The following is a 27,687-nucleotide window of genomic DNA, read 5'->3' as shown; positions in this document are numbered from 1 at the left end:
ATACATATTGCCATTGGTTCTAGAAAGGTGTACTACTTTATGTTCTTAACCAGCAGTGTCTGAGAGTCCATCTCATTATACCTGCTCAAAGAAGCGGTAAATTTTATGATAAAAAAACCTGGTTTTGGTTGTACCCTCAGCCGGCTGTCTTATTTTCCCTGCTGGGGTAATGGGAATGAGTGAGAAACCCTTTTTTGTGTGTTAACATTTAAACTTATACCAGCATTGATTTGTCTTTTTAAAATTCATTTTCCCTCTTAATTTTGTTTAGCTCTTGAGTCAAGATTTTTTTTTAGTGTCTTCCTAATATTCTAATCCTGGGCTGTTCAATTCAGTAGCCACTAGACACATGTATCTATTTAAATTTAATTTAAAGTTAAAAAATTAAAAATTCAGTTCCTCAGTTGGATTAGTCACATTGCAATATCTCAATAACCAAACATGGCTAGTAGCCACTGTACCGGAAAGTGAAAATAGAATATTTTCATCATCACAAAAAGTTCTGTTGAACAGTACTGCATATCAATATATATGGTTATTTTTGTCTATGTTTTAAAAAGTTATTCTGTAGAGCTCCAGTGACATTTTGCAAATTTACAATCTGTTTTCACTTGTCACTATTTCCTAATCTTGGATGAATAATGTAAAATTATGATATAAGACATTTTTATACTTAATTTGAAATGTGATCTTACTGTTTCTTAAAAACCTCTTAAATATAACATTTTTCTTTTTTATGTCATTCCTAGGGTGCAGACATATGCCGGCTTTGGCGTATTCATCAAGCTTTATATTGTTTTGATTATGATTTGGAGGAAAGTAGAGAAATTAAAGATATGCTACTTGAGTGCTTCATAAATGTTAATTATATCAAGAAAGAAGAGGTAAATGGTTTTTCTGTTTTGGTCTCTTTGGGAGTTGCATTTTATTAGATGTTTTTCCTAAGTTCATATGGTTGCTATTTATAATGTTTTCAATGTTTTAGTCAAAGAATAGGCTGAGCTATAAAGAACCATTATATGTATTGCACACTATTTTTACTGCATGGCAATATAAAGCAGACATTTTACAAGTCATTGCTTATTTCATCATTCAATTAGTTGATAACAGGTGGCTCTGTGAGTCCTGGGGGAGCCATAATTACATTTTAAATGTTAAGAATGATTACAGATAAGGTTAGAAAGTATTTCCTTATGGATCAGATCTGACCCGCTACTGTAGTTTCAATTTAATTGTCATATACCCAAAATCCTCATCTTAATTTCTTCCTTCTACCCATCCAGCAAATCCAAACAGAGACTGAAGTCCTATTGCTATACTGTACAATAATGTGGCCACTAGCCTGCCGTAGGTGGCTATTGACATTTGCTTAGGTGCCTAGTCTGAATTGAGATATGCTATAAGTGTAAAGAAGTACACACCAGATTTCAAGGACTTAGAACAAGAAAAGAATGGAAAATATCTCATTACTTTTTATATTTATTGCATATTGAATGATAGTATTTTGGATATATTGAATCACATGATAATATTAATTTTAATATATTTATCTTTTACTTTTATTAATATGGATACTAAAGAATTCAAAGTTTCAAACTCTCTTACATAATTAGTTCTATTGGATGGTGCTGATCTTTTGTCTTAGGATTCTTCAGTAGTTGTTTATTCAGCGTTGTTTATCCACCCATGCTGAGGATGCAAAGAGGAATGTAACCTAGTCTTTGTTTTCAGTTGTTCATGGTCTAGCAGGAAAGACGGGAATTTTATTGAATAAATAGCAATAATACAGTGTAGTAAATTACATTTGAGGCAAGGAAGACGTAATCATTTCTCCCTGAAGTAGGTAGAGAAAATTTCACAGGAGAATGAGTAGCTATTCTGAAGCTTACGAATTAGGAATTTGCTCAAGGTCTCGTAGCTAGTAGTTGTCAGAGACAAAATTTGCTTCAGTTTTGCCATTACCCACTATATAATCTTTATCCAGCTAGGTTAGATACAGTCTGTGATTAAGACTAAGTCTACTTAATAGTCTGACCTTGGACAGACTATTTATCTTAAATATTTAAACCTCAATTTTCTCTACTATAAAATAGGAATACTGTAGATATTTCACAGGATTCCTATGAGGAAAAATGAATAAGTCATATATATAAACAGAGATAATACATATAAAACTTCTAGCATGGTACCTGACATAAAATAAGAACTTGAGAAATGTTCCTGGATTGTGTTATTATTGCTGTTATTATGAACATTATCATTATTGGAAAAAATGCTGAGTGCACGGCCTGTGTGCTAAGCATTTTCAAGATTGTTAAGAAATTTGGGGAGAATAAAAAGTTAATAGTGTATTCAGATGAATATACTTTATGTAATAAATATTTATATTTACCTTTACATAAGCAGTTGGTGAATCACATTTATCTTTATGTGTGCAAATATGTAACAGACGTAAATATAAATATGTGTACATGTTAAAACTTCCTTTTTTTTCATTTAAATTGATGTGCTCTTTTGAATTTAAGATATTTAAATATAGGAGCATTGTTGAATTGATCAAGGTAGGTCCAATCATTCTGGGTAGCCCATAAGCGTCGTCCAATAAGTACTATTGTTTTTTCACCTTCCTGTTGGAGGCATAGTTAACCTGGTGTTTGTATAAAAGCGTCTTGGCATTTCTTTAGGATTTCTGGGACTACCTAGTGGTATACTGATAAAAAATGAAGAGACAGTGATGATGTTCACTTGAGAAGTTCTTGGTTTCAGAAGTATTTTACGTAGTTTGTAGAATGGAAGCATTGTAGTCAACATTTTTAGGTTCATATGTGTAATCTGGTAGCATGCATATGAGCCAATTAATATTACATGATATATTTATGATGTATTTATAACCCCAGTTAGCTTGGGATCTATATATATATATATTTGAGAATTTTAACTTAGCAAACAGCTTCTTAACTAGGTCTTCTTAACTATACAAGTCTTCAGTTTTTTCATTTATAAAAGGTAAAATGAACTGATGCCCAGTTCCATTCCAACCTGTGATTTCAAGCATTTTTAAAATTTTGACTTTACAGATATCTGAAATGTGAAATGTTTATGAAACATTTTTTAACTTAATTACTAGACACCATAGTAAATGCTTCAAATTATAGTTGTCTATATGTGTTTATCTTTATCTGCCTGTAGTTATACAAGGAAAGAGGAATTCAGGGGTAATTGTTGCTTGACAATATAGGGAAGATGTTTTTTTGCCCAGTTTTTGTAACTTCAAGACAGCCTATCATCAGAGAACTTGCATCTTAAAGTGAATTGCCACTTGAGTCATTTCCTCCCCCCTCCCTGCCAATTAAATTTTCATATAAATACTCTAAATTCTAATAATTTATACTTCCATTGTTAATAATAGCAAACTTTAAAAGTTATTAAACATCCAAAGAGTTCTTTGTTTTTCAGTTGTTGATAGCATTTTTTAAACATTTTTTTATTGTAAAATATATATACAAAAAAGCAGTACATTTCAAAGTACATTGTAGCAAGTAGTTATAGAGCAGATTTCAGAGTTTGATATGGGTTTCAGTTCCAAAATTTTAGGTTTTCCCTTCTAGCTTCTCCAAAGCACTGCAGACTAAAAGAAATATCAATATAATGATTCAGCAGCTATACTCATTTGTTAAATCCTGTCTTCTGTGTTATAACTCTTGGGCTTAGCTTTTCCACTACAGGAATGATCTTTGCAAGAGCAAGCCTCTAGATCAAGGGCTTGGCCTCTTGACTTGGGAGTCCTAATGTTTAGGACAGTATCAGGGGTTTCCCCAATGGTAAAGCTTACTGGTTCCATAGTTTTTCTCCTGTCCTCAAGGGGCTTTGCCAATACATTTTAATTAGCTGGCCAGCATACTCTGGGATGTATCCAGACCTTAAGCTATACAGAATTATAAGCCCTCATTCCCATTCTGGGCTTCGTGTGTTTGGGTTACTTAAAGGATCTATCCAGACAGTTTGAGTTAGATTATGTGCTATAAAAAATTTAGGTTTTAGATGAAATAAACCTCTCTTCCTTTGGTCTCATACTGTAGGTAAAGTTCTAAAATACTATGTCATCCTTACCCTTTATTCTGATTTACCTTAGTCCTGACCCATTTGGCTTCGTTCTTATTTCTAATTGGAGGCTGATTGCTTTTTCGATTTCTTTAACAGTTGTTGTATGTAGCAATGCTGACTTTCAGAACTGCAGAACTCCAACTCTGGGTCTTAGGTGTCATAGAGGTAGCCAAAGTTCCAGGGAAATACGAAGTTATACGTATGTAGCATCTCAAAATCTAGAAATAACACTGACAGCTGTGGACTAAATGTAATTGCTTTAAGAGCTTGCAGTCTAGGCCCCAATTTTCTTATAAGTCTTTTCTGAAAGAGGCCATACAATATTTGTTTTTTTGTTTCTGACTTACTTTGTACTACATAATGTCCCCAAGGTTCATTTACCTCTTTGTATGCCTCAGGACTTAGTTCCTTTCTGTAGCCGTACAGTATTCCTTCCTATGTATCCACTATGGTTCGCCTTTCTACTTCTTAGTCAGTGTATCCTTCAGCCACCTCCGTATATTGGGCATCATGTATAATGTCCAAAGTCAACAATCCATATCTCACATTATCCTCACTTAGTTGTACGATCATCAACACTCTTGATTTTAGACAATTTTCATTGCTCCAAAGAGAAAAATAGCCTATAAATGTACCATCACCATATAAAAAATCCAAACTTCTCCTTAACTCTTCTCTTTCCTCCCAATTGTTTACCCCTGGCATTGCTGTGGTACTGTTGCAGTCTTCCTGTTAAATATAGATCATCGCATGCAATAGTAGTTTTCTCCCTATAACCTTTTATTATTGACTCTTCGTAGAAGGTTCATACCTTTGAGGTAGTTCATGTAAGAACTTATGTTTTTAGTGTTAATCAGCAGCATACATGCTCTGTACAACCTGTTTCAATCATGTTGGCTTTTAATATGGCAATATTACTTATTTATCTGTTACTAAAAAGCTCACTAATGTACTGCCTTGCCTTCTGTCCACTCCCTGAAGTTCAACCTCGTTAGCTAACAATTCACCCATCTCTAGTTTGTGTGTATTTCTAGGTCCTCTGTATTCTATATTATGAGCCTCTAAGTTTACCTTTACCAAAATAGTGAAATCATATAGTGTCTGTCTTATTTCACTTAGTATTATGTTCTCAAGGTTCATCCACATTGTCATATGCTTCAAGATCTCATTTTGTCTTACTGCTGCATAATATTCTATCATATGTATATACCACACTTTGTCTATTTGTCTGTTGATGAGCACTTCGATTGTTTCCATCATATATCTTGTTTGTCTGTTAATGAGCACTTGGATTGTTTCCACCATAAATGATAGAAACATAATTCACAATTACTGTGAATAATGCTGCAGTGAACATCGGTGTACAAATGTCTGCTTGTGTCACTGCTTTCAGCTCTTCTGAGTATATACTGAGCAGTGGTATTGCCTGGTTGTAAGGCAACTCGATATTTGATTTTCTAAGAAACTGCCAAACTGTCTTCTGTAGTGGCTGTAACCATTATATAGTCCCACCAGCTGTGCATAAGTGTTCCGATTTCTCCACTTCCTCTCCAGGATTTGAAGTTTTCTGTTTGTTTAATAGCAGCCGATCTTATAGGCGTGAGGTCGTATCTAGTAGTCTTGATCTGTATTTCCCTTCTAGGAATGAAAATGAACATCTCTTCATATGCTTTTTAGCCATCTGTCTTTGGAAAAATGTCTAGTCATATGTTTAGCCCATTTAAAACTTGGTTGTTTGTTCCTTTGTTGTTCAATTTTATGATTTCTTTATGTATACAGGATATCAAACCTTTATCCCATATGTGATTTCCAAATATTTTCGCCCATTGAGTTGGCTGCCTCTTCACCCTTTTTACATAGTCCTTTGTGGCACAAAGCTTTTAATTTTGAGGAGTCCCCATTCCCATTTGTCTATTTTTCCCTTCATTGTTTGTGCTTTGAGTGTAAGGTTTAGGAAGCTACCTCCTGTTACTAGGTCTTTTTTTATTAATTAAAAAAAAATTACAACAAAGAAACACAAACATTCTTAATATATGCTTATTATCTACATATATAATCAGTAATTCACAATATCATCACATAGTTGCATATTCATCATTCTGATCATTTCTTAGAACATTTGCATCAATTCAGAAAGAGAAATAAAAAGACAACAGAAAAATAAAATGAAAACAGGAAAAAAAAATTTTACATACCATACCCCTTACCCCTCCCTTTCATTGAACACTAGCGTTTCAAACTAAATCTGTTTTAACATTTGTTCCCTCTATTATTTATTTTTATTCCGTATGTTCTACTCTTCTGTTGACAAGGTAGATAAAAGGAGCATCAGACACAACGTTTTCACAATCACACAGTCATGTTGTGAAAGCTATATCATTATACAATCATCATCAAGAAACATGGCTACTGGAACACAGCTCTACATTTTCAGGCAGTTCCCTCCACCCTCTCCGTTACATCTTGGATAACAAGGTGATATCTACTTAATGCATAAGAATAACCTCCAGGATAAGCTCTCCACTCTGTTTGGAATCTCTCAGCTATTGACACTTTGTCTCATTTCACTCTTCCCCCTTTTGGTCGAGAAGGTTTTCTCAATCCCTTGATGCTGTATCTCAGCTCATTCTAGAGTTTTTCTCAATCCCTTGATGCTGAGTCTCAGCTCATTCGGGATTTCTGTCCCACATTGCCAGGAAGGTCCACACCCTGGGAGTCATGTCCCACGTAGACAGGGGAGGGTGGTGAGTTTGCTTGTTGTGTTGGCTGGAGAGAGAGGCCACATCTGAGCAACACAAGAGGTTCTCTTGGGGGTGACTGTTAGGCCTAATTTTAAGTAGGCTTGACCTATCCTTTGTGGGGTTAAGTCTCATATGAACAAGCCCCAAGACTGGGGGCTCAGCCTATAGCTTTGGTTGTCCACACTGCTTGTGAGAATATCAAGAATTCAACTTGAGGAGGTTGAATTTTCCCCCATTCTCATCATTTCCCAAAGGGGACTTTGCAAATACTTTTCCACTCACTGATCAAATTATTCTGGGATTCGTCAGGCATCACTCTGGACAAACCAACAAATTTCATGTCCTGCCCAAGGTTCCATGTACTTATGTTGTTCAACCAACTATCTACATAAGTTATATTAGGAGATGCACTAGTCAAAATATAAATTTTGTACCAAATAAACATTTTTTGCTTTAGTTTCATACATGAGTTTAAATTTTAAAATATTAATTACCATCTATTTTCAGCATTCTGCAGTAATGACATTCCTTTGTTCTTCCTCATGCAAAACATTTTTTAAATTTGTACCTTTAGTCACTATCATTATTACTCTAGGCATTCCTAGATTATACCATCTCAGTCTTTATCGTCTATCTTTCTTTGTGATTTCATTTATGCCCCAGCCCTCCTCCCTCTATCATTCTCACATTCAGCTTCATTCAGTGTTTTACCATAATTGTATTACAGTTAGGTAGTATTGTTCTGTCCACTTCTGAGTTTTTATATTCAGTCCTGTTGCGCAAACTGTATCCCTTCATCTCCAATTACCCAGTATCTTACCCTGTTTCTAGCTCCTGAATGTCTCTGTTACCAATGAGATATTCCAAGTTTATTCACTAATGTCAGTTCACATCAGTGAGACCATACAGTATTTGTCCTTTTGTTTTTGGCTAATCACACTCAGCATAATGTTCTCAAGGTCCATCCATGTTGTTACATACTTCATAACTTTGTTCTTATAGCTGCATAATATTCCATCGTATGTATATGCCACGGTTTGTTTAGCCACCCATCTATTGATGGACATTTTGGCTGTTTCCATCTCTTGGTAATTGTAAATAATGCTGCTATAAACATTGGTGTATAAATGTCCGTTTTTGTCCTTGGTCTCATGTCCTTTGAGTAGAGACAGCATATAGATGGGTCCTATTTTTTAATCCGTTCTGTCAGTCTATGTCTTTTGATTGGGGAGTTTAATCCATTTGCATTTAGTGTTATTACTACACGAGTACTACTTTCTTCTACCATTTTGCCTTCTGGATTTTATATGTCATATCTAATTTTCCTTCTTTTTATCTTTGCTCATAGTTTTCCTTTCTACACTCTTCTCCACACTTCTCTCTTCTGTCTTCGTATCTGTCTCTAGTGCTCCCTTTAGTATTTCTTGCAGAGCTGGTCTCTTGGTCACAAATTCTCAGTAATTTTTTTGTCTGAAAATGTTTTAATTTCTCCCTCATTTTTGAAGGACAAGTTTGCTGGATATAGAATTCTTGGTTGGCAGTTTTTCTCTTTTAATAATTTAAATATATTATCCCACTGTCTTCTCACCTCCATGGTTTCTGCTGAGAGATCTGTGCATAGTCTTATTGGGCTTCCCTTGTATGCTGCTTTTAAGATCCTCTCTTTCTCTTTGACCTCTGACATTCTGATTATTAAATGTCTTGGTGTATGTCTATTTGGATCTACTCTCTTTGGGGTACGCTGCACTTCTTGGATCTGTAATTTTAAGCCTTTCATAAGAGTTGAGAAATTTTCAGTGATAATTTCCTCCATTAGTTTTTCTCCTCCTTTTCCCTTCTCTTCTCCTTCTGGGACACTCACAACACGTATATTTGTGTGCTTCATATTGTCTTTCAATTCCCTGAGTCCCTGCTCATATTTTTCCATTTTTTTTCCCTATAGTTCCTGTTTCTTGTCGGATTTCAGATGTTCCGTCCTCCAGTTTTGAAATCCTATGTTCTGTCTCTCGAAATCTACCATTGTAGGTTTCCATTGTTTTTTTCATCTCTTCTACTGTGTCTCATTCCCATAAATTCTGTGATTCGTTTTTTCAGACTTTCAGTTTCTTCTTTTAGTTCTTTCCTTGCCTTCTTTATATCATCCCTCAATTCATTGATTTGGTGTTTGATGAGGTTTTCCATGTCTGTTCATATATTCTGAATTAATTGTTTCAGCTCCTGTATGTCATTTGAGTTGTTGGTTTGTTCCTTTGACTGGGCCATATCTTCAGTTTTCCTAGTGTGATTTATTATTTTTTTTTATTTATTTTTTTTTTTTCAAAGAGAAGGAAGGAAGGATAGAAGGAAGGAAGGAAGGAAGAAAGGGAAACATCTTTAAACATTTTCTTGTTTTATTGTATTTTGTTTTTCCGTTTTTTGTTACATGGGCTGGGGCCGGGAATCGAACCGAGGTCCTCCGGCATAGCAGGCAAGCACTTTGCCCGCTGAGCCACCGCGGCCCGCCCTGATTTGTTATTTTTTGCTGGCGTCTAGGCATTTAATTACCTTAATTAGTTTATTCTGGAGATTGCTTCCACTTCTTTTACCTAGGGTTTTCTTGCTGGATGAATTTGTTGTCTATCTGTTCTTTGACATTCCGTTCAGCTTTTTCTGGACCTCTAGCTTAGGTTTTGTTTAACAGAGGAGAATTTTTCAGTTCTTGTTTTCTTGTTTCTTGCCCTGCTTGTATGGTGCCTTTTTCCCCCCAGCCTTATGAGGGTCTTCTTAGGTACGATAGACCCCCAGTCGGATTTTCCCAGACCAAACCTGCCTCCCATCAGGAGGAGAGTCACCTGCGTCGGTTTTCCCTGAGGGTGAGAACCAGCAGGCTGACAGACTTTCCTGTGAAGTCTCTGGGCTCTATTTTTCTTATCCTGCCCAGTATGTGGTACTTATCTGCCTTCAGGTCCCATCAGCAGAAGATGATGCAGTACCTTTAACTTTGGCAGACTCTCCCTGCTGGGAGTGTGGTGGAGACACAGGAGAGGTTGTAGGCTGGTTTTAATGGCTTCAAATTACCCAGCCCTGGTGTCTGAATTCCTTGAGAAAGGGATTCCACCAGAATTGGGCTTCACCCTTCCCCTGGGGAAGGCACAGGCTCCAGACAAGCCCTCAAACGAGCTTGTTTCTGCCTATGCCTGGGGCAGTTGCAGCCTGAGAAGCCCTGCCATTGTATCCAAAGGCAGTCAAGCCTCTGTAGAAAAACAGCCACAAAAACCTCTGTTTCCTGTTTTTTTTTCTTTCCTTTTTTGGTCAGCCCTGCCCCATTGGCAAAAATGAGCGACCTCCACTTTGAGCAGGTTCACCTGAGCTGGAGGCCTATTTTTAGTAGTCAGAATTTGTTAATACTCCACAATTGGCGTTTTGTTGGGCTCAGCCCCTGCTGCTGGTAAAGTCTCTTTCCTTTCCCCTCTGGGAAGCAGCCTGTGTGTGTGGCGGGGGGGGGGGTGGGGCGCCAGCCTCTGTGTCTTGTGAAACTCACCATTCTGGGGGAGCTCGCAGCTGGTCCAGACTGGGGTATGCTGTGTGTCCAATCACTGACGTGGCCCCAGGATCTGTTCTGTATTGTTTCTGGTTATTTAGTAGTTGTTCTGGAGGACGAACTAAAATGCTCACATTGTTACGCCACCATCTTGGCCCGGAAGTTCTATTCCTAGGTCTTGAAGATGTTTCCCTTTATTTTCTTCTAGGAGTTTTTATGATACTGGTCTTATCTTTAGATTTGATCCATTTTGAGTTAATTTTTGTTTAGGGTATGAGGTAAGCGTTCTCTTTCATTCTTTTGGCTATTGATATCCAGTTCTTCTATGCCATTTATTGCAAAGACTATTCTGTCCCAGTTTGATGGGTTTGGGGACCATTGGATGTTGAAAATATTTTGATTGTAATTTTAACGTTACTCTTTAACAAATTTTTATTTGTAGGGAAGAAGATTTCTTAGTTCTCTCTTCAGTTGGAATATAAACTTTATTAAAATGATCCATGGGACAATTAAAAACCAGTTACAGGGATTACAAAAGTAAGTTAAAAATAGCATTTAAAAAAATGTTTATCACTATTTTTACTACCATCTTTGAATTCAAGAGGAATAAAGAATTTTGCAAGTTAAAATAAGGAAAAGATATATTTAGGAAAGTAATAAAAATGCAAGTTTCACACTAGTGCATGCACACACACACACAATTTCTGATTTTAAGCGTCCTGAATTATAAGCAAGCTCCCTTCATTGCTGCACATTGACACATTTGACTTCAGTATCCTCTCTTACAACTGGAAACTGTCTCTCAAGTATTTGTAGATCTTAAAAGTAATATCTTATGTTTTTTTTTAATTTGGTTTTGAAAGATTCCATTTGACCTGATTTAAAAGTTATTACTGTATTGAAAACTTTAAAAATGATCTTTTTTTTAATGTACTTATTATGTGCCATTGTATCTATGAATAGGTTTTTTCCTTCTATAGGAAATCATTGTTTTTCCATAATAACCATTGAAATTAAGATTTTAATTCGTAATGATCCTTTATGTAGCCCAGTTATTCTGCTACTTATATCTCGACTGCAACCACATTACTATATCTGATAACATTTTGAATGTAATATTTATTTTTCAATCTAATATGGACTAAAATGTGTGGTTTGATTGAATGAACCCTGCAGTGTTAAAAATCTAGGGATACACATTCTAGTTCTAGCTCTGCAACCTCTTTGAATATCGCAGTAGTTATAGCTAACATAGCAAGTGTTTGCTTTATACTAGAACAGTGCTAAGCTAAGTTCTTTATCTGCTTTTGTGCTAAGTATTTAATATGCATTTAAAATTTCATTCTGAAAGCTTCTTTTGAGATGGGCTTTGGTTGCTGACTTTCCCAGTGTCAGACAGCTGTATAAGTACTGAGTTTGAATTTTATTCTGAATTTCTTTGATTGCAAAAGTCCTGGTGCTTACTAAAATGATTTCTCACATTTATTCATTTGCAGAGTATTTGAGTTGAATTAACAGGTTTCTAAACTTATATGATTTTAAAGTCAACTCGGATATTTTAAGGTTCTCTATAACTGAGACAATTACTAGCTTAGAAAAGCCATAATGACTCCAAGTCCAAAAATGTATTTATGTTTAAAAATATTTGATTTTATATTTTTTGGTTCTAGATTTTTGTTCTCGTGGTTTCACAGACAGTAGTAAAGTTCTGGTGAGGCCTTGACTGAGGAGGAAAAAAGTTTGTCACTTCAATTCGCTGTCTCAAAAATATTCCTTTTTCTTGTACTGCTATAGGTAGATAACTTTTTTTTTAATAGATAATTTGCAAAGCACTAGTTTAAACTGAGTTTCTTTTTCCTTAGGGTAGGAGAACTGGTGAGTGGAGGCAGGCAATTTGCAGTGGTATAGAGGGAGTTCACTTTGTTTGGTGTTTCTATTTTTGTCAACTTTGCTGTTATGATACACACTAAAAGTATAATTTTTTGAATTTACATTAAAAAATCCTTTTTTTCTTGTACAGATATTTGATGGTTCACATTGCAGAAATTTATTTCAGAGCTTGGAAAAAGGCTTCAGGAAAAATATTGGAGGTATTTTTTCATTTTAGTAGATATTAGCACTTATTTTAATTGTATTTTAGTTTTTAAGTGAATGATCAGAGAGGAGTTATTAAAAACCTATGTTCAGGGTGGGCCATGGTGGTTCAGCAGGCAAGAATGCTCGCCTGCCATGCCAGAGGACCCGGGTTCGAATCCCGGTGCCTGCCCATGTAAAAAAAAAAAAACCTGTGTTCACCGGGTGCACAGGTTTTTCAGTGGTTAGAGTGCCTGCCTTATATGCAGGAGACCTGGTTTTGATTCCTGAACCATGCTCCCCACCCCACCCCCAAAACTAACAAACACACCTGTGTTCATACTTTCTGTCAAAACAAAGCCAAATAGGGCAGGCCACAGTGGCTCAGCTGGCAGCATTCTCTCCTGCCATGCCGGAGACCTGGGTTCGATTCCCAGTGCCTGTCAATGCAAAAAATAAAAATAAAGCCAAATGATAAAAATCTAGTGATGGGGATGTGCTAAATATTTGCCCTCATTTATATTCATTTACTTGGTTAAATATCCCCTTAAAGGTTTTTATTACTAATTGAGATGTATAGCAAATTGCGTCAAGACTTTGCTCCTTATCATTTGTAGCCCTTAGACCTATACTGTCCTATATGATAGCTTCTAGCCACATGTGGCTATTGGGCACTTGGAATATGGTTAATTTACATTGATGTGTTATAAATATACAATGTGCACCAGGTTTCAAGGGCTTAGTACAGAATAAAGAAGAATGTAAAATGTCTCTTAATTTTTAACAAAGATATTGATTGCTTTTTGAAATGATAGTTTTGGATATACTGAGTTAAAAATTCAGGGTGGTGCAACAGTGGCTCAGTGGCAGAATTCTCGGCTGTCATGTCGGAGACCCAGGTTTGATTCCCGGTGCCTGCCCATGTCCCCCTTCCTCCCCTGCCCCCCAAAATATGTATTATTCAAATAATTTTACCTGTTTCTATTGTGGTTACTAGAAAATTTAAATACATTTGTGGCTTGCATTTTATTTCTATTGGACAGTACTCCTTGAGACCCACAAGTCACCTCTTTTGGTTATATTACTTTTGAGAATTTAGAGATATTTATTTTGACTATGGTTAACCTTTAATAACTATTTAATTGTTATATTATAAACATCTGGGTACATAGTTAACAATTACAATTAGGCATTTGAAGAAAATCCTGTTTGGGGGAATAAAAGGTGTGTGTCTTATCTTACATTTTTCTCATACTAAGTTTTCAAATGTGTTTTCTTTCCCTCTGAGAGTAAAATTTTTGCTTCAGACAAATAAAAAGGGGATCGTCTACAATCCCTTCTTTCATTCTGACTTTTTTCTTTCTTTGGGAGAGTGAGCTGGGAACTGGTTTGTGGAGGGAGCCAGTTTGCATGGGTGTAGGTGGAGTTCACCTTGTTTGGGGTTTCTGTGTCTGTCACATTTGCTCTCATGTCCACACTGAACTTGATTTATATGCCATGGTTTATCATTGACTTCTTCTAGATACCAAAAAAAAAATTGTTTTGTCATCTTGCTGGTGACTTTTAAAATAGTTTTACAATATATGGTTTTTGGGGGACAGGATGGATAAAACCAGGATATCATTATGCTCTCTCTTTTTTTTTTTTTTTTTTAACATTGTGCTTTACTACTGCATAGAACTTATTCTATGCAGTATTTGGAAAGAATATTTCCAAATATTTATCCTCAGTATTTTGTCCCTCCTTTAAAATTTTTGCATCTAAAAACAATTATTTGACTAGATCTGTACTGAATTAGTAACAATAGTAAGTATTTTTTGATTTCACATTTCCCTTTTTTCCTTCCCTTCTTTTAAGTATTTTAAAGCATATCTCAGACATGTCATTTCATATCTGAAAAAAAATATGGTTATACAATGCCATTATTGCACCTCACAAGATTAACAGTAGTTTTTTGGTAAAAATAATTGGGCCATATTTTAAATATCCTGTTTTTCTCAAAATGCCTTTTTTTGTTTTAAAGAAGTCAGAATCCAGCAAATCTGCCTCAGCATTTTAAAATCTTGCATATTTAAACCTCTTATTCTAGAGCATTGCTTTCTTTGTCTCTTTCTTTCCTTCCTTAAAACCTATGCCACTGACATGTTGAATGTTTCATATTCTTGTAGTTAGCTCTGAAGATTCAGATTAAACTTTTTTGGCACAAATACTTCATAATAGACTGGGTATCTCATATTTCATCACATTACAAGGCAGGCAATATTTGATCCAGATTTAGTGATGCTTAGATTTATTAGTGGCTTCAGGTAAAGCAGGTATTTTCAAAGATAATGAAAAATGGTTAATAGTAAGGTTTCCTTATATTCAGCATTCTTCCTTAACGTTATGGAAATTTTGGGTGTTTGTTTGTATAGAAGAAATGCAGTAGAGTGCAGGGATTAACAGACCAAATGGTCCTTTAGAAGTTTTGGCTGCTCTTGAAAAATTTGCCTTTCTTCAGTCTTTTCAGTTTGGAGGAACTTGAGTAAACTGAGTTATTGAGGAGCTTCCAACATCCATCCCCCTCTTCCTTGGCTCCACCCCTTCTCAGTGGCAGTCCTGAAAAATGTCATTTTAGTCAATTTGAAATTCTTTTACCTTAGAAATATTTTAGTTTTCAGTTTTAGGGAGACATCTTGAACAGTTCCAGTCTTCTAAACATTGCAGGTCAGGCATGACTCAAAGAGTTGTGTTTCTCAGGCCTGTATCTTACTTACTACCACATTAACCTCTGCTTACACTTGCATCAGTGTCTAGATTTGAGCTAATGGTAGGTGAAAGCTTATCCTGCTATTTAGCACAAATTTTATATTTTATCATATAAGATAAAAGAAATAATCTTTCTCTTTGGTTTAGGAAAACCAAAGGAATTTTAAGAGGAATGGAATTAGAATTAAAAACCTCCATTGAAAGGGTATAGAATTTTTTTCCTCGCCATATACAAGATAAATGTATCAGACTCTTCTTTGTATTCATCATATTGTAGTGCCTATCATGTCACATATATACATACACACGCATGCACACACAGACACATGTACCAAGTACCTTATGTTACATTTATTATTCCAGACTATTGAAAATGATTGCATTCAGGACTTTATGTATCATGGGATCCATCTTCAAAGGAAGTCTCCAGTGCATTCAAAAGTGCGAGAGGTAAGTGAAGTACATTAATATTGATTTTATGCAAATCATTTTTGAAATAACATCTCATCTTTTTTGTTTTAGATCGTTGTTTTGATTAAACTTGAGCATTAAACTTTTATAGACATTCAATTAAAGAAATGGAATATTTGATTTCTGGCAGTCTTATTATCAAGATTTTTTTTTTTTACTGTTGAATTCTAGCATATATTTACAGCAGATGCACCAATCCTTTACAAATTCTTCCAATAATTTGAGGCAAGAGCACTTTCTAACTCATTTTGTGAAATCAAATTGCTTTTCTACCAAAATCAGTAAAAGGCATTACAAGAAAACTACAGACCAATATTCCTCATAAATGTAATTATAAAATTATTTTACAAATAACAGTAATATATAAAAAGGGTAATATACCAGGACTAAGTGGGTTTATATCACCAAGATTTTAATCAGTAAAGAAAAAATACACTAATTTTGAAACATTCAGAATTTTATTTGGACAACACTTAATTAAATTCTTTGACAGTACCCTTCCAGAATCATCATTCTTTGATAGCCGTTACCACCTTTTTAAGAGTCCTTAGAATCTGGGCCCTGGCCCTGGGTGGTTTACTGGGGGCAGGCTGTATCTTGGGAAGGGCATCCTAGGAAAGAGGAGGATGTGAGGCACAGTGGTAGGGGAAGATGACGAGTTGTACTTTTGTTGTCAATCAGGAAGGAGGACATTGCAACACTCCCAGCCAGCTACCTGCAGTCACCCCATGGCAGTGATGTTGGCTGCCCATGTCAGAGGCCTATGGGCCACTAACCACTGGTGGATTAGGTGGAGCTGATACTGTCTGAGAAATTGAGTCCTCTGTATAACCACTTAGCAGATCCCAAATCGTTTTTGTTTTTTTTTTGCTCCAATTATGTAATGGGGATTGGTGTGTGCTCGATTGGCTGACATGGCCAGACCTGTAGAAAAACTCACTACAGCTCAATCTGCTGTTTTAATGGCTACAGGGTTTATTTGGTCAAGGTGCTCACTTGTCAGTATTCCAGAAAAGTGGAGTCTTTCTGCTGTTAATTTTTTTGAGGGGGTGCAGGAGCCTTTTGGTCTTTTGGTTTTGGAGACTGTATTAGCTAGGGTTCTCTAGAGAAACAGAATCAGCAGAAGATATCCATAGATATAAAATTGATAGGTGTCTCATAACCGTTGGGAATGTAGAATCCAAGGTCTATAGGGCAGATCGTAAGCTGGTAACCGATTAAAGTCCTCAATGAACTCTTAGGAGAAGCTGGTTGGACAACCTTGGGGATGGAAGAGTCCACAATCCATAGGGTCTGGATGAACTCCACAGGAGAGGCTTATGGGCTGAAGCAGGAAGAGTGACTGTCTCTTTTGAATCCCCCTTAAAAGCTTTCCAGTAATTAGATAATGCCACTCATTGCAGAAGACACCCCCCTTAACTGATTACAAATGTAATCAGCTGTGGATACAGCCACTGTAATCATGATTTAAGTCCATGAAATGTCCTCATAGCAACAGACAGGCCAGCACTTGCCAGACCAGACGACTGGGCACCAACACCTTGCCAGATTGACACATGAACCTGACCATGACAGAGATATAACCAAGAACTAAAAGCTAAAGCAAACAAATAAAAGGAGTTCCTGATCATGTGAACACTCTGGGGATATAACTACTGGGACCTAGTATGATATTATTTACCTACAAGGTGATACTAACTTTCAGAGGGTAAAACACTTCTAACTATAACTAGTAGCTAGTATTTGATTCAGTGGAAAAATAAAGCAAACTTTTAATAGCAATTTTTTTTTTTACATTTGTTCCCCCTATTATTTATTTTTAATCCATATGTTTTACTCATCTGTTGATAAGGTAGGTAAAAGGAGCATCAGATGCAAGGTTTTCACACAGTCACATTGTGAAAGCTATATCATTATATAATCATCTTCCAGAAACTTAGCTACTGGAACACAGCTCTACATTTGCAGGCAGTTCCCTCCAGCCTATTACACCTTAACTAGAAAGGTGGTATCTGTATAATGTGTAAGAATAACCTCCAGGATAACCTTTTGACTCTGTTTGGAATCTCTCAGCCATTGATAATAGCAGTTTCTTAACATACGATTTAAGGAACTTGTGATTAGTATCATTGTTTGTACCATTCACCCATTACAAATAACAGAATCATACTTGTCTGTACATACCTCTGGCTTCCTTCTGTTCTGTAAGCCAAAGTTTATATATATGAGGTTGCATAGATTTAAAATAGCTGAAAAATAGCTTAAAGGTTGAATAATCTGTTGAACAGCAAAGGATGATCATGGAGCTATAAGTGAAAAGAGGTAGAGCTGAGAAAAGTAAGAAATGTGAAATGACTAGCAAAATGACAAATTCTTGTAAGATTTTTTTTTTTCCATGCAAGAGCTTATTTATATTTGTAGTGCTAACTGGTGGGCCTTGTAAGTCTGTACAACCCCTTTCATGCTCACTTTCAATAGAGTAGCATTACTTACAGACCCACTAGTGAACCATTTTCACTTCTATCTATTCACTTATGATTAAGTTCAACCTCTTTAGCAAACTGTTCACCCATATCAAGCTTCTGTGTTTCTCTAGGTCTCCTATCCTGTTTTATAAGCTCTGATTTTACCATTACCATGGTCATAAAAGTGGAATCATACAGTATCATCCCTTTGTGTTTAGCTTATTTCACTTGGCATTATGCCCTCAAGGGTCATCTGTCTTGTCATGTGGTTCAGGATGTTATTTTGTTTGATTGGTGCATAATATTCCGTTGTATGTATATGCCACTTTTTGTTAATCCATTCGTCTGTTGATGGGCACTTGGATTGTTTCTATCTTTTGGTAACTGAATAGTGCTGCTATGAACATCAGTGTGCAAGTGTCCGTTTGTGTCATTGCTTTCAGCTCTTGTGGGTATACACCAAGTAGTGATATTGCCAGGTCATAGGGCAACTCGATATTTAGTTTTTTGAGGAACTGCCAGACTGTCTTCCATAGTGGCTGTACTATTAAACATTCCCACTAGCAGTGCTTAAGTGTCCCAGTTTCTCCATGTCCTCTCCAACATTTTTAGTTTTCTATTTAATAGTAGCCATTCTTATAGTTGTGAGGTGGTATCTCACTGTAGTCTTGAACTGCTTTTCTCTCATAGCTAATGAGAATGAGCATCTTTTTATGTGCTTTTTTTTAGCCATCTGTATTTGCTCTTCAGAGAAATGTCTTCGTATCTTTAGCTCACTTTATAATTGGGTTACTTTTTCTTTTGTTGAATTGCATGATTTCTCTATGTATTCAGGATTTATTTATCTGATGTGTAATTTCCAAATATTTTCTCCCATTGAGTTGGCTGCCTCTTCACCTTTTTGACAAATTCTTTTGAGGCACAAAAGCATTTAATTTTGAGGAGTTCCCATTTATCAATTTTTTCGTTTGTTGCTTATGCTTTGGGTGTAAAGTTTAAGAAGCTATCTCCTATTACTAGGTTTTGAAGCTGTTTCCCTACATTTTCTTCTAGGAGCTTTATGGTACTGTTTCTTATATTTAAGTATTTGATCCACTTTGAGTTAATTCTTGTATAGGGTGTAAGGTAATTCTTTTGGCTATTGATATACAGTTCTCCCATACCCATTTATTGAAAAGACTATTTTGTCCCAGTTCAGTGGACTTGGCTTTATAATAAGTTTTAAAATCAGGGCATGTTAATCCTCCCACTTCGTTCTTTGTTAGGATGCTTTTAGCTATCTGGGATCTCTTTCCCTTCCACATGAATTTGGTAACTAGTTTTTCCAAGTCTTTAAATTAGGTTGGTGAAATTTTGATTGGTACTGTGTTGAATCTATAGATCAGTTTGGGTAGAATTGACATCTTAACTACATTTAACCTTCCTGTCCATAAGTGTGGAATGTCTTTCCATCTATTATATCTTCTTTGATTTCTTTTAACAATGTTAAAGTTTTCTGTGTAGAAGTCCTTTACTCCCCTAGTTAAGTTCATTCCTAGATGCTTGATTCCTTTGGTTGCTGTTTTTTTATTTTTTTTTCACATGGGCAGGCACCAGGAAATGAACCTGGGTCTCCGGCATGGCAGGTGAGAATTCTGCCTGCTGAGCCATGTGGCCCTTAGTTGCTGTTTTGAGTAGAATTTTTTACTTAATTGACTGCTTGGTTAGGTCATTGCTTGTATATAGAAACATTACTTATTTTTGCACATTAATTTTATAACATGCCACCTTGCTGAATTTGTTTATTAGCTCAAGTAAGTTTGTTGTAGATTTCTCAGGATTTTCCAAGTATAGTATTATGTCATCTGCAAATAATGAATTTTGCTTCTCATTTTCCAGTTTGGATGCCTTTTTCCTCCCTGATTGCTTTCGCTAGAACTTCTAGTGCAGTGTTGAATAATAGTGGTGACAGAGGGCATCCTTGTCTCATTCCCGATCTTAGGGGGAAAGCTTTTAGCCTCTCACTTACGAAGATGCAGACAGATACAGCCCAGGCTAATGACTAAATTAAAATACTGAAGGAGACACAGACATTGGAGCAAGTAATCAAAGATGTTCACAAATATTACTAAATAAAATCAGTGGGATGGCTAATGACATAAAGGAGATCAAAACAACAGTAGAAGAGCATAAAGAGGGATTTGAGATAATAAGTAGTAAAATAGCAGATATCATGCAGATTAAAGACTCTGCATAGACTAGAGACACAATAGCAGATTTGAAGAGGCAGAGGAAAGAATAAGTGAACTAACTGTCCAGAGTGATTTGAACAGTGAATAAAAAAGGTATTTGCAAAGTCCCTTTGGGGAAATGGTGAGAAAGAGGGAAAATTCGACTTTCCCATTTGGAGAAGGCCTGATATTCTTTTTGTTTTTAAATTTTTTCTTGTTAATTTTTAAATTAAAAAAAAAAATATGACAAGAAACACAAACATTCTGAACATATGATTATTCCATTCTACATATATAGTCAGTAATTCACAATATCATCACATAGTTGCATATTCATCATCATGATCATTTCTTAGACAATTGCATTAATTCAGAAAAAGAAAAGGACAACAAAAAAATTCATGCACACTATACCCCTTACCCCTCCCTTTTTTTAATTAATTTATTTTATTTATGATACATAACCATAGTCTTATCATATGATCATTCCGTTCTTGTTATATAATCAATAACTCACACTATCGTTACATAGTTGTATATTCATCATCATGATCATTTCTTAGGACATGTGCATCAATTCAGAAAAACCTATAAAAAGAAGACAAAAAAATTCATAAATACCATACCCCTTTCCCCTCCCCTTCACCGATCACAGCATTTCAATCTACTAAATTTATTTTAACATTTGTTCCCCCTATTATTGATTTATTTTTATCCATATGTTTTACTTGTCTGTTGATAAGGTAGACAAAAGAAACATCAGACACAAGGCTCTCATGACCACAGTCACACTGTGACAGCCATATCATCATGCAATTATCTTCAAGAAACATGACTAATGGAGCACAGCTCCACATTTTCAGGCAGTTCTCTCCAGCCTCTCCATTACATCTTGACTAACAAGGTGATATCTCTTTACTGCAGAAGAATAACCTCCAGGATAACCTCTCGACTCTGTTTGGAATCTCTCAGCCATTGACACTTTATTTTGTCTCATTTTACTCTTCTCCCTTTTGGTCGAGAAGATTTTCTCTATCCCTTGGTGTGCTGAGTTCCAGCTCATTCTAGGATTTCTGTTCCATGTTGCCAGGAAGGTCCACACCCCTGGGACTCATGTCCCACATAGAGAGGGAGAGGGCAGTGAGTTTCCTTGTCATGTTGGCTGAGGGAGAGAGGCCACATCTGAGCAACAAAAACGGTTCTTTGGGGGTGACTCTTAAGCCCAATTTTAAGTAGGCTTAGCCTATCCTTTGTGGGATTAAGTTTCATTTGAACAAACCACAAGATTGGAGGCTTCGCTTATTGCTTTGGTTGTCCCCAATGTTTGTGAGAATATCAAGAATTGTCCACTTGGGGAAGTTGAATTTTTCCCCTTTCTCACCATTCCCCCAAGGGAACTTTGCCAATACTTTTTTATTCACGGTTCAAATCACTCTGGGATTTATCGGGGCATCACTTTGGACAAACGTACCAAATCTCATGCCCTATGCAAGGTTCCATGTGCTTATGGTGTTCAATTAAGCTGTCCACATAAGTTATATTAGGAACTGCACTAGTCAAAATATAATTTTGTACCAAACAAACATTTTTTGCTTTAGTCTCATACATAAGTTAAAATTTTAAAATATTAATTACCATCTAATTTCAGCACCCTGCAGTATTGGCATTCCTTTGTTCTTCCTCATGCAAAAACATTTTTAAATTTGTACATTTAGTCACTATCATTATATACTCTAGCATTCCTAGATTATACCATCTCAGTCTTTATTGTCTATCTTACCTTCTGATTTCATTTGTGCCCCCAGGCCTCTGCCTTCTGTCATTCCCACATTCGGCCTCATTCAGTGTTCTAACATTATTGTATTAGAGTTAGGTAGTATTTGTGCTATCCGTTTCTGAATTTTTACAATCAGTCCTGTTGCGCAATCCGTATCCCTTCAGCTCCAATTATCCAATATCTACTGTATTTCTATCTCCTGATGGTCTCTTTTACCAACTGATAAGTTCATTCGCTAACGTCAGTTCATACCAGTGAGACCATACAGTATTTATCCTTTTTTTTTCCTGGCTAATTTCACTCAGCATAATGTCCTTAAGGTCCATCCATGTTGTTACAGGTTTCATGACTTTATTCTGTCTTAACAGCTGCGTAATATTCCATTGTACATATATACCACAGCTTGCTTAGCCACTCATCTGTTGATGGACATTTGGCTGTTTGCATCTCTTGGCAATTGTAAATAATGCTGCTATAAACATTGGCGTGCAAGTGTCCATTTGTGTCCTTGCCCTCATGTCCACTGGGTAGATATCTAGCAATGGTATTTTTTTTTCTTCTAAAGTTTTATGGTCTTAGAGCTAATGTTTAGGTCTTTGATCCATTTTGAGTTAATTTTTGTATAGGGTGTGAGATATGGAGTCTCTTTCATTCTTTTGCACGTGGATATCCAATTCTCTAGACACCATTTATTGAAGAGACTGTTCTGTCCCAGGTGAGTTGGCTTGACTGCCTTATCAAAGATTGATTGTCCATAGATGAGAGGGTCTATATCTGAACACTCTATTTGATTCCATTGGTCCGTATATCTATCTTTATGCCAGTACCATGCTGTTTGACCACTGTAGCTTCATAATACGCCCTAAAGTCAGGTAGCATGAAGCCTCCAACTTCATTTTTCTTTCTCAAGATTTTTTTTTAGCTATTCGGGACACTCTGCCCCTCCAGATAAATTTGGTTATTGGTTTTTCTGTTTCTGAAAAGTAAGTTTTTGGTATTTTAATTGGTATTGCATTGAATCTGTAAATCAATTTAGGTAGAACTGACATCTTAATTATATTTAGTCTTCCAATCCATGAACATGGTATGCCCTTCCATTTACTTAGGTCTTCTGTGATTTCTTTTAGCAATTTCTTGTAGTTTTCTTTGTATAGGTCTTTTGTATCTTTAATTAAGTTTATTCCTAAATATTCTATTCATTTGGTTGCAATTGTAAATGGAATTTTTTTCTTAATTTCCCCCTCAGATTATTACTAGTGTATAGAAACACTACAGATTTTTGAGTGTTAGTCTTGTAACCTGCCACTTTGCTGTACTCATTTATTAGCTCTGGTAGTTTTGCTGTGGATTTTTCAGGGTTTCAACATAATAGTATCATATCATCTGCAAACAGTGAGAGTTTTACTTCTTCCTTTCCAATTTTGATGCCTTGTATTTATTTTTCTTGTCTAATTGCTCTGGCTAGAACTTCCAACACAGTGTTGAATAACAATGGTGATCGTGAACATTCTTGTCTTGTTCCAGATCTTAGGGGGAAAGTTTTCAGTTTTTCCCCATTAAGGATGATATTAGCTGTGGTTTTTTCATATATTCCCTTTATTTGTTGAGGAATTTCCCTTCTATTCCTATCCTTTGAAGTGTTTTCAACAGGAAAGGATGTTGAATTTTGTCAAATGCCTTTTCTCCATCAATCGAGATGATCATGTGGTTTTTCTGGTTTGATTTGTTGATATGGTGTATTACATTAATTGATTTTCTTATGTTGAACCATCCTTGCATACCTGGGATGAATTCTACTTGGTCATGGTGTATAATTTTTTTAATGTGCTGCTGGATTCGATTTGCTAGAATTTTGTTGAGGATTTTTGCATCTATATTCATTAGAGAGATTGGTCTGTAGTTTTCTTATGATACCTTTGTGTGGCTTTGGTATGAGGGTGATGTTTGCTTAGTAGAATGAGTTAGGTAGCTTTCCCTCCTCTTCAAATTTTTTTTAAGAGTTTTAGCAGGATTGGTACTAATTCTTTCTTGAATGTTTGGTAGACTTCACATGTGACGCCATCTGTCCTGGACTTTTCTTTTTGGGGAGCTTCTTAATGACTGATTCAGTTTCTTAGTTGTGATTGGTTTGTTGAGGTTGTCTATTTCTTCTCGAATCAGTGTTGCTTGTTCATACCTTTCTAGGAAGTTGTTCATTTCATCTACATTGTTGTATTTATTAGCATAAAGTTGTTCATAGTATCCTCTCATTACTTCCTTTATTTCTGTGGGGTCAGTGGTTATGTCTCCGCTTCCATTTCTGATTTTATTTATTTGCATCCTCTCTCCTTTTTGTCAACCTCGCTAATGGTCCATCAATCTTATTGATTTTCTCATTGAATGAACCTCTGGTCTTGTTGATTTTTTTTTGATTGTTTTCATGTTCTCCATTTCATTTATTTCTGCTCTAATCTTCATTATTTCTTTCCTTTTGCTTGGTTTGGGGTTAGTTTGCTGTTCTTTCTCCAGTTCTTCCTAGTTGACAGTTAATTCCTCGAGTTTTGCTTTTTCTTCTTTTTTGATATAGGCATTTAGGGCAGTAAATTTCCCTCTTAGCACTGCCTTTGTTGCATCCAAGTTTTGATAAGCTATGTTTTCATTTTCATTTGCCTCGAGATATGTCCTGATTTCTCTTGTAATTTTCTCCTTCACCCACTGGTTGTTTAAGAGTGTGTTGTTGAGCCACCATGTATTTGTGAATTTTCTGGCACTCTGCCTATGATTTCCATCTTCATTCCTGTATGATCTGAGAAAATGTTTTGTATGATTTCAATCTTTTTAAATTTATTGAAACTTGCTTTGTGACCCAGTATATGGTCTATTCTTGAGAATGATCCATGAGCACTTGAGAAAAAGGTATATCCTGCTGTTATGGGGTGTAATGTTCTATATATGTCTGTTAAGTCTAGCTCATTTGTTGTGTTATTCAAATTCTGTTTCTTTATTGATCCTCTGTCTAGATGTTCTGTCCAATGATGAGAGTGGGGAATTGAAGTCTCCAGCTATTATGGTGGATGTGTCTTTTTCTCTTTTCAGTGTTTTCAGTGTTTCTCTCATGTATTTTGGAGCATTCTGGTGCAGTGCATAAATATTTATGATTGTTATGTCTTCTTGTTGAATTGTTCCTTTTATTAATACATAGTGTCTTTCTTTGTCTCTCTTAACTGTTTTATATTTGAAGTCTAATTTGTTGGATATTAGTATAGCTACTCCTGCTCTTTTCTGATTGTTATTTGCATGGAATATCTTTTCCCAACCTTTCACTTTCAACCTATGTTTATCCTTGGGTCTAACGTGTTTCCTCTAGACAGCACATAGATGGGTCCTGTTTGTTTCATCCATTCTGCCAGTCTATATCTTTTGAGTGGGGAATTTAATCCATTAGCGTTTAGTGTTATTGTTGTATGGGCAGTACTTTCTTCTACCATTTTGCCTTTTGGATTTTATATGTCATATCTAATTTTTCTTCTTTTTACCTTTACTGATAGTCTTCATTTCTATACTCTTCTCCACACCTCTGTCTTCTGCCTTTTCTTATCTTTCTCTAGTGCTCCCTTTAGTATTTCTTGCAGAGTTGGTCTCTTGGTCACAAATTCTCTCAGTGAATTTTTGTGTGCAAATGTTTTAATTTCCCCCTCATTTTTGAATGAGTCTTGCTGGATATAGAATTCTTTGTTGGCAGTTTTTCTCTTTTACTGTCTTAAGTATATCATCCCACTATCTTCTCGCCTCATGGTTTCTGCTGAGAAATCTGCATCTAGTCCTGTTGAGCTTCCCTTGTATGTGATGGATTGTTTTTCTCTTGCTCCTTTCAAGATTCTCTCTTTCTCTTTGACATCAGACATGCTCATTAATAAGTGTCATGTAGTACGTCTATTTGGATCTGTTCTCTTTGGGGTGCTCTGCACTTCTTGGATCTGCAATTTTAAGTCTTTCATAAGAATTGGGAAATTTTCAGTGATAATTTCCTCCATTAGTTTTTCTCCTCCATTTCCTTTCTCTTCTTCTGAGACACCCACAGCATGTATATTCGTGCGCTTCATGTTGTCATTCAGTCCCTGAGTCCCTCCTCATATTTTTCCTTTCTTTTCCCTATATATTCTTTCACTTGTTTGATTTCAGATGTCCCATCCTCCAGTTCACTAATCCTATGTTCTGTCTCTCGAGATCTACCGTTGTAGGTTTCCATTTTTTTTCCATCTCTTCTACGTTGCCTTTCATTTCCATAAGTTCTGTGATTTGTTTTTTCAAACTTTCAATTTCTTTTTGTTTATTCCTTGCCTCCTTTATATACTCCCTTAATTCATTGATTTGGTGTTTGATGAGGTTTTCCATGTCTGTTAGTATATTCTGAACTAATTGTTTCAGCTCCTGTATGTCATTTGAATTGTTGGTTTGTTCCTTTGACTGGGCCATTTTTTTCCATTTTCCTAGTATGATTTGTTATTTTTTACTGGTGTCTAGGCATTTAATTACCTTAATTAGTTTATTCTGGAGATTTTCACTTCTTTTACCTAGGGTTTTCTTGCTGGATGACTTTGTTGTCTATGTGTTCTTTGACATTCAGTTCAGCTTATTCTAATCCTCTAGCTTAGATTTGTTTAACAGATCCGAATTTTTCAGTTCCTGTTTTTTTGTTTCTTGCCCTGCCTGTATGGTGCCTTTCCCTCACCCCTTAAGAGGGTGTACTTAGGTATTATAGACCCAAGTCAGATTTTACCAGACCAAACTGGTCTCCTCTCAGGAGGGAAGAGGCACCTGCGTTAGTTTTCCCTGAGGGTGAGACCCAGCAGATTAAAAGTCTTTCTTGTGAAGTCTCTGGACTCTCCATTTTTCCTGTCCTGCCCAGAATGTGGCGGTTTTCTGCCTGCAGGTCCCACCAGCATAAGGTGAAGCTGTGTCTTTTACTTCAGCTCCTTGCTGGGGGCATGGTGGAGACACGGAGAGGTTGTAGGCTGGCTTTAATCACTTCCGTTTTCCAGACCCTGGGGTACGAATTCCTTCAGGGAGGGATTCCACCTGAGCTGGGCCCCACCCCTCTCATGGGGTTGGCACATGCTCCAGAGAAACACTCAAGCTCAATTCTGCCTATGCCTTGGGCAGTGGAGCTGGAGAAGCCTTGCAGCTGTATCCAAAGAGTAACCCAACTGTAAAAGCACAGCCACAAAAGAGAAAAATAAAAATCCTTTTCTGAGAAGGACCCCATTCCTTGGGTTTGCCAATCAGGAGCTTAAGTAGGTACATTGCTCTGTGTATCTCCAGGTCCCATGTGCCCCCTCCTTTCCTGCAGGGCCCAGACCTTTTCAGATCCAAAAACTGTTTTTTTTCTTTTTCCTTTTTCTATCAGTCCTGACCCCTCTGCGCTAGGGCAAAAACCAACAACCTCTGCTTTTATTGGAGGTTCAGCTGAGCTGGGGGCCGATTTTTAGTAGTCAGAATTTGTTAATTAATTCCACAATTGGAGTTTTGTTGAGTTCAGCTCCTGTTGCTGATAAAGTCTCTTTCCTTTCACCTCTGGGAAGCAACCTGTGAGGGAGGG

At 36.3% G+C, this 27,687-nt stretch overlaps 1 protein-coding gene across 4 annotated transcripts in view; it reads left to right on the top strand.

The window, feature by feature from the left end:
- The window catches only part of NCAPG2 (non-SMC condensin II complex subunit G2), a 104,729-nt gene that overhangs the window by 17,623 nt on the left and 59,419 nt on the right, over positions 1-27,687 (top strand). For all 4 annotated transcript variants that reach the window (XM_077151596.1, XM_077151590.1, XM_077151608.1 and 1 more), the window contains exons 7-10: positions 750-884; positions 10,808-10,902; positions 12,386-12,455; positions 15,550-15,636. In XM_077151596.1, the coding sequence (XP_077007711.1) occupies positions 750-884; positions 10,808-10,902; positions 12,386-12,455; positions 15,550-15,636 (387 nt within the window). The remainder of the gene's footprint in view (positions 1-749; positions 885-10,807; positions 10,903-12,385; positions 12,456-15,549; positions 15,637-27,687) is intronic.

This window comes from Tamandua tetradactyla, chromosome 1 (genome assembly GCF_023851605.1).
Source record: "Tamandua tetradactyla isolate mTamTet1 chromosome 1, mTamTet1.pri, whole genome shotgun sequence".
Taxonomy (NCBI): domain Eukaryota; kingdom Metazoa; phylum Chordata; class Mammalia; order Pilosa; family Myrmecophagidae; genus Tamandua; species Tamandua tetradactyla.
This window is presented reverse-complemented; position numbering and strand designations above follow the sequence as displayed.